This window comes from Delphinapterus leucas, chromosome 1 (genome assembly GCF_059928025.1).
Source record: "Delphinapterus leucas isolate spDelLeu-1000000601 "Yukka" chromosome 1, BTC_Dleu_Yukka2, whole genome shotgun sequence".
Lineage (NCBI taxonomy): Eukaryota > Metazoa > Chordata > Mammalia > Artiodactyla > Monodontidae > Delphinapterus > Delphinapterus leucas.
The window spans coordinates 172,425,776-172,438,200 of NC_143129.1; the positions used below are offsets into that span (position 1 = coordinate 172,425,776).

General features: G+C 49.7%; 1 protein-coding gene across 2 annotated transcripts in view; it reads left to right on the forward strand.

Annotated features, from left to right (window-relative positions):
- Positions 1–2,145: 2,145 nt before the first annotated feature.
- Positions 2,146–12,425, forward strand: part of ASAP3 (ArfGAP with SH3 domain, ankyrin repeat and PH domain 3) — a 48,196-nt gene continuing 37,916 nt past the window's right edge. Inside the window, exon 1 of one of the 2 annotated variants that reach the window (XM_089899225.1) lies at positions 2,146–3,470. In XM_089899225.1, the coding sequence (XP_089755351.1) occupies positions 3,342–3,470 (129 nt within the window). In that variant the 5' untranslated portion in view covers positions 2,146–3,341. The remainder of the gene's footprint in view (positions 3,471–12,425) is intronic. The other variant, XM_022551862.3, reaches the window with a different exon arrangement.

Here is a 12,425-nt window from a genome sequence, read left to right on the forward strand (position 1 = left end):
TATACAAATTAACCCCTCTAAGCCTTGGTTTTCCCACCTATAACACAGAGGTGGGAAGAATAATGTTCCCCGACTCCTTGGGTTGTTGTGGATATTGAGTGAGCTATTGCTTGTATAGCCCTTGGCACTGTGACTAGTACATAGTAAGTGCTCAATAAATAAATAAGTGGGCCAGAGACCCAGACCAGCAAACAGGTGATTACAGTTCTCAGTGAGAAGTGCTGGGGCAGGGGATACCGGGTCCTGTGGGAGTTCCAAGAAGGACATTGGGGAAGGCTTCCTGGAGGAATTTACATCTGATTTGAGCCGTTGAAAGGAGGTCAGGGAGTGTTATGGGCAGAAGGAAGAATAATGAGAGAGCTTGGCTCATGGCAGGAAAGGAGGGGTGAGAGGTAAGGAAGAAAATGAAAACGGCAGGAGCAAAAGATCATGCAGGACCAGGTAGCCATGAAAAAAGTTTGTCTTTCATCCAGAGGGCAATGGGGGCCATTGAAGAGTTCTAACCAGGGGAGCAACAGATCAGATATGCAAGACTGGACACAGAGAGAGACTGGTGAGGAGGTAAGAGATAGTGTGGCCTGGACTGGGGTTGGCCAGGAGCTGGAGAAGGTGGCTATATCTGTGAGACATTCAGGAGGTAGTGATAATGATTGAGTGTAAGTTGGTGGAAGGAGTTGGGGAGGATGATCCTCAGGGAGTGCACAGTGGTGCCTTCCACCAAGACAGGGACAGAGAGAAGGAGCTGGGACCAGAAGGGAGGTACAAGATGCCCAGTTCGGTTTTGGACATATAGACTGTCTGTGAGATAGTCACATGAAACCATCCTATAAATGGTTGGATACATAGATCTTCAGCCTTGGAAAATGTGGTAGGCTCAGTAATGGCCCGCAAAGATACCCAGGTCCTAATCCCTGGAACCTGTAAATGTTATCTTATATGGCAAAAGGAATTTTGCAGATGTGATTAATTTAATGTTCCTGAGATGGGGAGATTATCCTGGATCATCTGGGTGGGCCAAAAATGTAACCATAAATGTGCTTATAAATTGGAGATCAAGGGAGATTTGACCACAGAAAAGAAGGTAATATGACACAGAAGCAAGATGCCCTTTAAGATGGAGGAACTTGGCCACAGGCCAAAGAATGCAAGGAATGCAGTTCTAGAAGCTGGAAAAGGTGAGGAAACAGATGCTCCCCTAGAGCATTTGGAGGGAGTGTGGCCCTGCTGATACCTTGACTTCAGTCCAGTGAAACTCACTTCAGACTTCTGAACTCCAGGATTGTAAGAGAATAAATATGTGTTGTTTTAAGCCACCAAGTTTGCATTAATTTGTTACAGAGGAGTCGGATACAGGAGACATCAACACCAATGGTGTAAAGAGAGCTGGTGGAGGTGGATGAAGGTGTTCAGGAAGCCTGAGTAGAGTGAGAAGAGCAGAGGGTCCAGCATTTAAGATACACGCAGAGGAAGTGCACCTCAGAAAGGGCCCTAAGAAGGAGCAGTCAGAGAGGAGGAGGACCACCGAGGAAAATGGTCCTTTTTCAAAAAATGAAATTACTGTTTGCAGTAGTTCGGGCTGAAAACAGGCTAGAGTGGGTTGAAGGGTGACTGAGGGGTGAACCAGAGTTGTATTTCACAGCCTATTGGTCCTGTCTCCTCCACCAGACTGTACACATTTTTTCCAACTTTGAATTCTATTCCACAAATAGTATAAATTCATTACCAAAATGTTAGGATAGACAGATTAGCTAAAACAAGAAATTACTCATAACATCCTCAGCTGGAAATATTTCAGTGTATATCTTTTCAGTTTTTGGTTTTTTTTTCACGCAAACTACATAATCCTCTCAGTCACTTAGTGGGGTGAAATACCATTAGGCCATTTCAAGAGGTGGAAAATTCAGGCTTAGAGAAGCAAGCAATTTACTCAGCTTGTACACAGCTGGTCAACAGCAGCACCGGGATGGGGACTTAGACCTACCTGACTCCAAAGCCAATGTTCTTCACCGCAGTGCTTCCCTGATATTTTCCAGAGGACTTCAGGCTCCAGAACTAAATCTAAGTGGATTTTTATCCTGAGCACCATCCCTCATCCACCCAAATATGTAGGTAGTTCCCAAGAGGCAGAAGATAGTGGGTGGGCAGGAGTGGCAATCTTTAGCCCGGTGGGGTTGGTGAGCCAGGTTGAGGAGTGAAATGCAGGAGACTGAGCCCAGGAAGAATGAAGGTGTGGGTGAGAAGGCCGGATAAGAGGGAGCCAGTTCCTGAGCGCCTATTGGGTACACGCACGTGTAAGGTTCCCTCCTCGTAACATCACAACCAAGTGAGCATTAGACTTGCCATTTTTCAGAGAAGAAAACTGAGTTTCCAAGAAGGGATGTAATTTTCCCCAAATCACACAGCTATCCGAGGCGCCGAGCCACAAAGACCCTGGAGGCGGGGCACACTATTTAGGGGAGGAGCGAAGGGGCGGTTGGGCGGCCCTGGCTGCACGCGGAGCAGAGGCCGAGAGCGGGGAATGCCGAGCAAGGGAGGGGTGGGCGACTCGGGGCGGAGCGGGGCACCGAGATCCTCCCCGCCACCACCCCGGGCTTGGGAGAGAGACGAGGGGCTGTGTGAGGGTGAAGCTCAAGGGGTGAGGTCATGAGGACTAGGAACTAATGGGTAGGAGAGAGAAACGCAAGGCGCATTAAGGAGGGATGCGGAGATAGGGCACCGAGGCTTTGGGAGGCAGGGTGACTTCGGAGGCGTGGGAGCGGGACAAAGGGGCAGAGCCGTGGACGCGCCGAGAGAGAGGCAGCTTTAAGAAAGGGAGGCCAAAGGACCCTGCAGATAGGCATGGGGCGGGGCCGCGGAGCGGGATGAGAGGCCGAGGGCGGGGAAGTGAGCCAGGGGCGGAGCTCTCTGGAGATGGGAGGCCAGAGGGATGGGTCGATGGGCCGGGGGCGGGGCAGTGAACCAGGGGCGGAGCTCTCTGGGGATGGGAGGCCAGAGGGCTGGGCCGAGGAGCCGGGCGAGGGGCCAGGGGTGGGACTCTCAGGACTGGGAGGCCCGCGAGGGCCGGGGAACGGGCGGTCCAGGCTAAGGTGGGGAGCGAGACTGGAAGGCCGTGGGCGGGGCCGAGAAGCGGGTGGAGTGGGAAAGGTCTGGGCTCCTAGGACGAGAGGGGACGCGGCTGTGAAGAGCAAAGGCGGTCGGGGGCGGGGCGGCGCGGAGGGGGCGGGGCGGCGCGGAGGCCAGGACGGCGCCCGCGGCGGGCTGGGAGGCCGGACCAGAGCACTGCGGCGAGCGACCCCCGGGCCCCACTCCGGCAGCCCCGGCGCCCCGACCACGCGCCCGCCATGCCCGAGCAGCTCAGCGTCGCAGAGTTCCTGGCCGTCACTGCAGAGGACCTCAGCTCCCCGGCCGGGGCTGCCGCCTTCGCCGCCAAGATGCCCCGGTGCCGCGGGGCAGCACTGGCGCGGGAGGAGGTGAGGGGGCCGAGGCGGGAGGGGTCTGGGGTCTCGGCAGGGCTTCGCCTTGACCTTCACAGGCGTGACCGGAACTGCGATGGCCCTCCTTACCGCGCCCCAGAAACCTTCCCCCTCCCTAGAGCTGTGAGAACAGAGTGCATCTCAAACATCTGCGTCTTCACCGTCGAGTGTTTGGGGGAGGGCCCGAGGGACCATTTGGGGGTCCTCGAGGTCACCTCGACGACAGACTTCACAGGTCGAGCGACATACCCCCAGTGCTCTTCGTGACCTGCCGCGCCGTCGCTTGTGGGTTTGTTCAGCGCCTCACTGAATCTGTTTGGGTTTTCATCTTTGGAGCCCCACAAGTTCGTCCCCCAAGTCACTCCGCTTCTGCGAAGCAGACCTTCCAGCCTCAGTCCTGAACTTAACTTCTCCCTGTGAGCAGTGAGGCGCCCTCCCCCAGACTGCTGGTTCTGAGATTTGGCCGGTGTTTGTGGAATGAATGCGAATGAGAAGGCGCCAGGAGCCGGGGTTCACCTTGGCCAGGCTGTTCACAAGTTTACAGTCTCCTTCCCCTCCCCTCTCCTCTTTGTCTTTTCCAGAAATGCATCCCAGGCCTTTTCTCTGGCCCTTGCAGGCTGCCCCACCCCGTTCCCCTGCTCATTGGAGTTAGTTCCTTTTCTTCACACCCGCTGCACTTTCCCCGGCCTCCTCTGCAGGAATATTCTAGGGCAGACACCCTGAGGCTTTGGGCCAAAGGAGAATAATGTGTTTTTGCAGCTCCCTTTCAGAAGATGCCCTGAATTGGGGTGGCATTTTGGACCTCAACAGCAGCTCTCACCTTCCATCCTTCACCATAAGAATATTGAGCACCTACTGTGTGGTAGATACAAAGATTTATAGTTCATAATACCCTGGGCCAATGTCTTGGGAAATCTCTTCTTCTCCTCCTCTCCGCAGCAGTCTGAACCCCCATCCCACAGTCTGTGTGTATCACTTGGTAAGGGTGATAGAGGACTGTGGAAAGATCACCCACTTTGGGGAAGGCAGACCTGTGTTCAAATTTTGGCTCTGCAGTTTGCCAGCTGTGTGAGCTTGGGCACGTGACCTGATCTGTTTGTGCCCCACTTTTGGCATCTATAAAATGGGGATAATGTTTACCTCACAGGACTGTGGTATTACATGAGGCCATGTATGTAAGGCATGCATTTTGATTAGTGGAATGATTATGGGGTTAATTGACAGACCTCTTTAGATAGGGACTGGATCTCTTTTGTCCTCATTTCTCTCACAGAGCCTAGCCTAGTGCTTTGCATATAGTGGGGGTCATGTTTTAACTAAAATAAGAAGCTTTGGCTTCCTTCCTTGGGCAGAACCAGTAGCTTACAGTCCACCGCCTATGAATGTAGATTGTATTTTACTGGAGGCTCACAGGGAAACTGCCTCAGAGCCTCATCCTGAGGAGAGAGAGCTTCCTGAGGTTTGTCTTCATCTTGTGACCTGGAAGAGGTCAGTACGATCAGCATCCTTAGGGCTTTCACAGTTCACACTCTTCTCTGGGTTGTTCATTAAAATGTTAGAGCAGGATCAGGAGAAAGGGCTGTACTATGAACCCTTCTTCAGGGACAGAAATGCCCATTTATGCCCGTGCATCTGGCCTTGCCTGGCTTCGTGTGTGTAAGCACTTGTGCGTGCCTGGGGGAGAGAGCCCTTAGGATGGATCTGGAGGCCACAGCAGACTCCCGTCAGGGCTCAGCTTTACCCCAGGTGAGGCCAGACAAAACCCAGTCTCCTTTGCCTTTGGGACTTTAGTTTGGTGCGCGCAAAGGTTCATTTTTGCAATAGAAAGGTTTCTGACACCCAAATACAGTTTTTCTCTTCAGCATTTCAGTGCCTCAAAAGTTAGAATCTGACCTTTGGATTGGACTTTCCTGAGGTTTCCTGTTTGGCTTTGCATTTGTGTTTATATTTACATGTAGTTTGATGCTGTCATTACCCCGATCTCAGTTCTGGGCATGACTAACCCCCAGGCTTGAAGCTCCATTTGGCAGAATCAAAATTTGACTGATTCTCAAAGCAAGTGTTCCAGTCCCAGCTGGTTTCCTGGGAGTAACTAGGGACTCTGTCCTGGGACTTGAAGTCTTTTTTTGCAGTCCTGCTAGGAAGGACCCTGGGCAGGTTACAGGAAGCTAGAATGTCAGTGCTGAGGGACCCTTTAAGATAGAGATCACCTAGGAACTCTCTCATTTAAGATGGGAAAACTGATGTCCAGAGAGTGCTACAGACTTATCTAAGCTCCCACAGCTGGGTAGTGGAAGAACTGGCATTTCTGCCCAAATGTTCTAACCCCTGGTCCTATTCTCTTTCCTTCTAAAGTCCCAATGTAATTTCTCTGAACCTTAGTTATTTCACCCTTAAAATTTCACCCTATTTTACCTTCCTTGCTTACCTCTCTGGGTTGTTAAATGTTTTTTGTTTTTAATTAAAAGCTGCTCAAATGTGAGGGAGTATTAAGTCAGATGATCATTCTGTCAACCGTCGTCTTCCTGTCCTGAGCCCCTTTACATCCATCATCTCATTGATATTCACAATAACACAGGTGAAAATGAGCCCAGGGAAGTTAAGGCAATTGCATTGTGCCACATAGTGTCTTTGTCTGACTTTAAGGCCTGTGCTATGTCAGTTCTCCATGCCATTTCTCTGCTAGGCACCAAGGACATAAAGATGCTGCTCAGCTTTGCTGGCTGGTTGGGGAGATGTAGCCTGTCTTAGCGAGATAAGTGGAACCCCAGGAGCCTGTCCAGGGTATACAGAGAAGGTATGGTTAGTGCTATAAGAGGCCAGTGGAGCGAGGGAGAGAGAGAGCAGTGAGGACTGGTGCAGTCAGGGAGAGCTTCCTGGAGGAGGTGACACTTCCAGATAGGTCTTGAAGGATGCAAGAACTCCATTAAGTGGAGAGGACAAGTGAGTGAATTTGGAGACAGATGGGAAGAAAGCATATTCAGGAACCAAGTAAGCCACTGTGACAGTGCTGAGAATTCATGCTATATCATGTGTCTCAAACTACTAGTGAACTTAAATCTCCCAGTGGGTCTTGGATGAAGCAGTCCACCACAAACAGGGGATCTTCAAAGGCTTGTGTTTTATATATATTTTTTGAGATTTAATGAAGTTTTAATTGAACAAAAGACATACTGATTTTTAATTAAAAATTTAAAATACATAACAGAAAAGACTAAAGTCACCTCTGACCATGTCTCACGATTCCTGTACTCTCCCCAGAGGTAACTGCTATGGAAATGTGCATGCTTCCCAATGTCTGTCCTCAGAGAAAATGTATTATCAATAAAGGGGTGGTGGTTAAGAGGAATGTTTGCCTAAGTCGGTATCATGTCTTAGAATGCATAGTTTTAAGTTTCATTGGAGTCAGATTTATCTTTTCCTTTGTGACTTTAGTGTTTTTGAATCTTATTTTAGAAAGGATTTCATTCTTAATTCTTAATATTCTTGTGAATTTTCCATTCTGCTTCATCATGTGTTGATGTTTGTTTTACCAAAATAATAACATTTTTATTTTGCAAAAAATAATAAAAATTATGTAATCTTAGAGTTTTTTTTTTTCTGCAAGAAACAGAAACCCTCTAAAGCTTATGTTGAAGGGAAATTTGTTTTAAGGATCTAGAGGTGCCTCATGGGACTGAAGAACAGTAGTTCAAAGTAGACCTCACCCGGGCCTCACCAGGGCCTCATTTGAATCTGGGAAATCATCAGGAACAAAGGCAGCTGCTTCCTCATTCCCACTGTCTCTTGCCTCTTGTTTCTTTCTGCACAGCTAAACAGTGCTTTTGCTCACTTGTCATCACACAGGCCCCAAAGGGTATCACACAGTCTTCTGGGGAAGTCAGGCATCTTCAGCCCCCACATTCACGTGACCTCACTGGTCCAGCATCTAAAGGCAACCAAGCCAGTCTTGCGTCCAAGTTCCTGGCAGAGAGGTTGATGGCCCAGCCCAGCTTCTGGATTAGTTCCAGAAGCTGGGTCCCCACCCCGGGTTTCATCAGCAGAGGTCATGGAGGGATCGACTCAGGCAGGGAAACATGGCCACAGAGACCTACGTTGTGGGAGGGGGCACGTCTTGGAGAAAAGGAGCAGGGCCTGGAAAGTCCCCACCCGCACCCCCATGTGTCCATGGCCATTTCTCTTCATTTGGCACAATCTAGGCTCCAGGGAGAGGCACTGTGTTCATCCTGTTTTGTGCCTCTGGTTATTCAGGTGTAAAGGAACCCCAGTTTGGAAAGCTCAGATGTAGTGGAATTAAAAAGATGGATTGGAGAGCTCAGGGCGTACAGCATGACTTGGAGGGCCTTGAATGTCATTTAGGCATTTGGGCTTTTTGCTGGACAGTGGAAACCAGTGTAGACCATGTTATCTAAGGAATGGATGAGGCTGGCCCTGCCGAGGGACACAGTGGCCAGCATCATGCATGGGAACTGCTCCATGCCAGGCCCTGTATTAGGCACTGGGTAGACACATTGCTTGTTAAAGAGACGCAGTCCCTGCTCTACTGAGCTTACAGTCTTCTGGGGAAGACAGGCAGTAAACAGGTAAACAAACAAGTTAGCAATTGCACGTGTAATAAATGTCATGAAGGCTCATTCTCCCTGTCCAGGCCTGTCTTGAGGTTTGGTCCTGGGTCCTCATCTCTTGGCATGCTAGCCTCTCTCCCCAGGCAATCTCATCCACACCCATGGGTTCAGTCCTCTTCCATCTTCAGGTGACTCACACATTTGTACCTTTAGCCCAGACCCTCATGTCCAACTGCTCACTCAGCTGTTTCATTTGGACATCTCAATGTGTCCAAAGCCACATTCATGACTTCCCCCCCAGGCTGGCCATCCTGGTGTTCCTTTCTCAGAGAGTGGTCCCTCCCTCTCTTCTGGTAAGCAAGCCAGAAACTCCACATGCACCCTTCCTCACCAAGGCTCATCAGTGTTACCTTCTAAACATCTCTGCCGTCCATCTACTTCTCTACATCGCTACCCTAGTCCACATCACCGTCACCTCTCCCCTGGAACACTGCACTGGCCTCCTAACTTGCCTTTCCACATTTACTCTATAGCTCAGTTCTCCCTAATAGCACCGTGTGTCTCTCTCCTTTGCAGCACACATCCTAGATAAATTTTACATTTATTTGCATAATTACTTTATTAAAATCTGATTTCTCACTAGATTTTGACTTCCATGAGAAAATAACCTATCTCACCATTTTATCCCTAGTATTTACCACAGCACCATAGTAGGAGCTCGGAAAATATCAATGGGAGTAACAAATAAAGAAAAGAAGAAACCTGAAAAGGAGCATTAATAGAGAATAATGGTGTGAGGGTGCTCCAGTTGGAGGGCACATCTTAGGCAAAGGCCCTGAGTCAGTAAAGAACCTAAAGTATTTGTGACACTGAAAGGAGGCCAGAGGAGCAGAAGCATAGCGATGGCAAATGGAAGAGTGACAACAGATGAGTTTGGGAAGGCAGGCTGGAGCCAGATCATATTCAAGCTTGTAGGCCCTGGTGGCAAGTTTGGATTTTATTTATTTTGCAGGCCAGCAACATGATCCAATTTATATTTTAGGACAGTCATATCAGCTGCTGTGTGGAGACGAGATTGGAGGGGGCAGGAGAGGACCCAAGGAGGCTGTCGGCAGTCGTCCATGGAAGAGATGATGGTGCTGTGGGTAGGGCCGTGGTTGGTGGAGAAGTGGATAGATTCTAGAAGTATTTTATAAGTAGTAGCATCAAGATTTGTTGATGGAGTGCATGTGGGGAGTGGTCGAGAATGGTTCCCAAATTCCTAATGGAAGAATGCCATTGCCCCTTCCTAGGAAGGGAAAATCTGGGAGAGGAACAGGTTTGGAGGAGAGTCAAGAATTCTGTTTTTACATCTTACAGGTCTTTGAGACATACAAGTGGAGAAGTCAAGAAGACATTTAGATATATGAGTTTGGAGGTCAAAGGAGTGGGTGGACTGGAGATACACATTTGAGAGTTGTCAGCATTGAGATAGTGGGTTTCAAACTCGGATCTGTGTAAGAATCACCTGGCATCATTCCCAGAGAGTCCAATTCAGTAGCTGTTTCTTACTTAGGCTTCTTATTGCAAGTAACAGAAACCAACCTGAGCCGATTTAGACAGAAGAGGAGTTCACTGAAAGGGAATATTCAGTAGTTCACAGGATTTCTGGGAAGCTAGAGAACTGGGGCGAGGCAGCAGGGGGGATCTCAGCCAAAATCACTCCACTGAGCCAGTCTGGCGAGGACACTGCTGCCTCACACTAAATGCCACAGCATATACCACCACCGTCCCCTGGGGACTGGGCACCTTCACAGCTGTTGCCATCAGTATAAGAATGATCTTCCACTCTCTCTGCTCCTGATTCAAAGTCTGTAGTGAGTGCCTCTGATTGGCCAAGGCTAGCTCATACTTACCTGTACCCTAGCTGCAAAGGAGTCTGGAAAAGCATGAATTTGATCTCGTCAGCTTTTGTAGGAGGCAAACTCTGCTGAGACTTGCACAGCAAGTGGTTTCCCAGATGTAGGAGAGAGGTTCAGATACCAGTCTGGCAAAAATGACAAATGTCTGGGACTTCCATGGTGGCACAGTGGTTAAGAACCTGCCTGTCAATGCAGGGGACACGGGTTCAAGCCCTGGTCCGGGAAGATCCCACATGATGCGGAGCAACTAAGCCCGTTCAACACAACTACTGAGCCTGCGCTCTAGAGCCTGCAAGCCACAACTACTGAGCCCGTGTGCCACAACTACTGAAGCCCATGCGCCTAGAGCCCGTGCTCCGCAACAAGAGAAGCCACCACAATGAGAAGCCCACACACCGCAACGAAGAGTAGCCCCTACTCACCGCAACTAGAGAAAAGCCCACGTTCAACAACGAAGACCCAATGCAGCCAAAGATAAATAATTAATTTATAATTAATTATAAATTAATTGTTATTTAATTAATAATAATTAATTAATTTTTAAAAACAACAAATGTCCTTGGCAGGTTCACCAGCCTGCAGGAGGGTGTCCGGGAATCTGCATCTTAACCAGCACCCCCAAGAGTTGCTCATGCAGGTGGTCCATGAACCACATAATGCGTATAGTGCATTAGCTGGTTTTAAAGAAGTGGGAGTGGATAAAATCACCCGAGGAAAGGAATGAAGAGGACCTGGGCCCAAGCTCTGGGGAGCTCAGGATCGAGAGATTAGGATGGGAAGAGTAGTTAATGAAGGAGACTGAGAAGGAGCTGCCAATGAGGAAGGAAGGAAATCAAGAGAGGACCGTGCCTCAGAAGCCAGGGGAGGAATGTTTCGATGAGGGAGCCATGCTCAGCTTTTTTTTTTTTTGCAGTACACGGGCCTCTCACTGTTGTGGCCTCTCCCGTTGCGGAGCACAGGCTCCGGACGCGCAGGCTCAGCGGCCATGGCTCACCGGGCCCAGCCACTCCGCGGCATGTGGGATCTCCCCGGATCGGGGCACGAACCTGTGTCCCCTGCATCGGCAGGCGGACTCTCAACCACTGTGACACCAGGGAAGCCCCACGCTGAGCTTTGTCGGATGCTGCCTAGATGTCCAGAGGTCACATAAGAAAATGACAGAGACACGACCCCTGACGTCGGCAACACCGAGGTCCTTGATGACCTTGAGAACTGATTTAGGGAAAAAAACAAACCAGAGTTAGTGCTATTTTCCCTTCCACACTGGCCTGGACTGGATTTGAGGAGGAGGCAGGTAAGAATTATTCCTGAGAAGGGAAGTAGAGACATGGGATGGTGGCCAGGGACCTGGGCCAAGAGGGTTTTCCAGGCCAGACTTAGAACACAGCTCCATCTGAGCCCAGCCTCTTCCCACTCCAGGCTGCCTCTGCACAAGGACACAGGGTCCTCCTGGAGTGTCAGCCTCAAGCCCAGTCTCACAAAGGTTCCTCACCTCCCCAAATGGCCGTCTTTGAGCCCGACTTCCTTGCCTGGTATTCAGCTGTTTCTGGCCACCGAGGTGGCATATTTGTGGACAGAAACTGGAGCTTTAGGCCAGAGCGGAAGGAAAATGCTTTCCTCAAAAGCAATTCATCTTTGCTAGAAAGTCCCTTTGATGGGCCCAGAGTACATGAAGGCAGTGAAGCCCACGGAGGCACAATGAGATCTCCAGAGTCTGGGGCAGGGCCCTGGGCCCCCTTTGTCCTGGGAACTTTGTGAGTGGGCATCACTGGGGTCAGAGAGTGGGCCTCACTGTGCAGGGTACAGGAGTCTGAGCTGGGAACAGCTGCTAAAGGTTTTCTAACTGGGCTGGGTTTTGACCTTGACCGAGCTTTTAAGAACTTCAGGTGCTGTTGGCTCCATGCAGACCTACAAATCAGAATCTCCCAGGGGTGAGGCCTGGGCAAGGGAACAGTTAGAAGGTTCCCAGGCAACTCTGATGAGTATTCAGAGGGAAAACTATTGTGGTGAGCTATTGCATGCCCCCTTAAGGTTAGTTATTCATTAAACACTATTTATTGAACACCTGCTGTGTATGAAGGCGAGATGGTGGGTTCTGAGGGGATGGAGATGATAGGACAAGGTCCCCATCTGGGAAGAAAGACTCGTGCCCATGAAAAGATGATTGACAGCCCACAGCATAGAGGGGGGTGGCTGAGATCTGTGGAGACTGTCCCATAAGTGAAGTCAGGCAGACCTGGGTTTGAATTCCTATTGGTTGTGTGACCTCGGGCACATGACTTGAATTTTCTGAACCTCGGTTTCCCCATCTGCAAATCAGGGTGGTAATCACTATTTTATGAGGTTGTTTGAGGGGATTACATGTAAAGCATCTAGCATCTACCTGGCGCATAACAGATACTTCATTTTTTTAATTCCCTTTTACTAAAAACACAAGTACGCCTGCATATAGGATGGTTAAATAGATTAGGAACCACAGAGAAAAG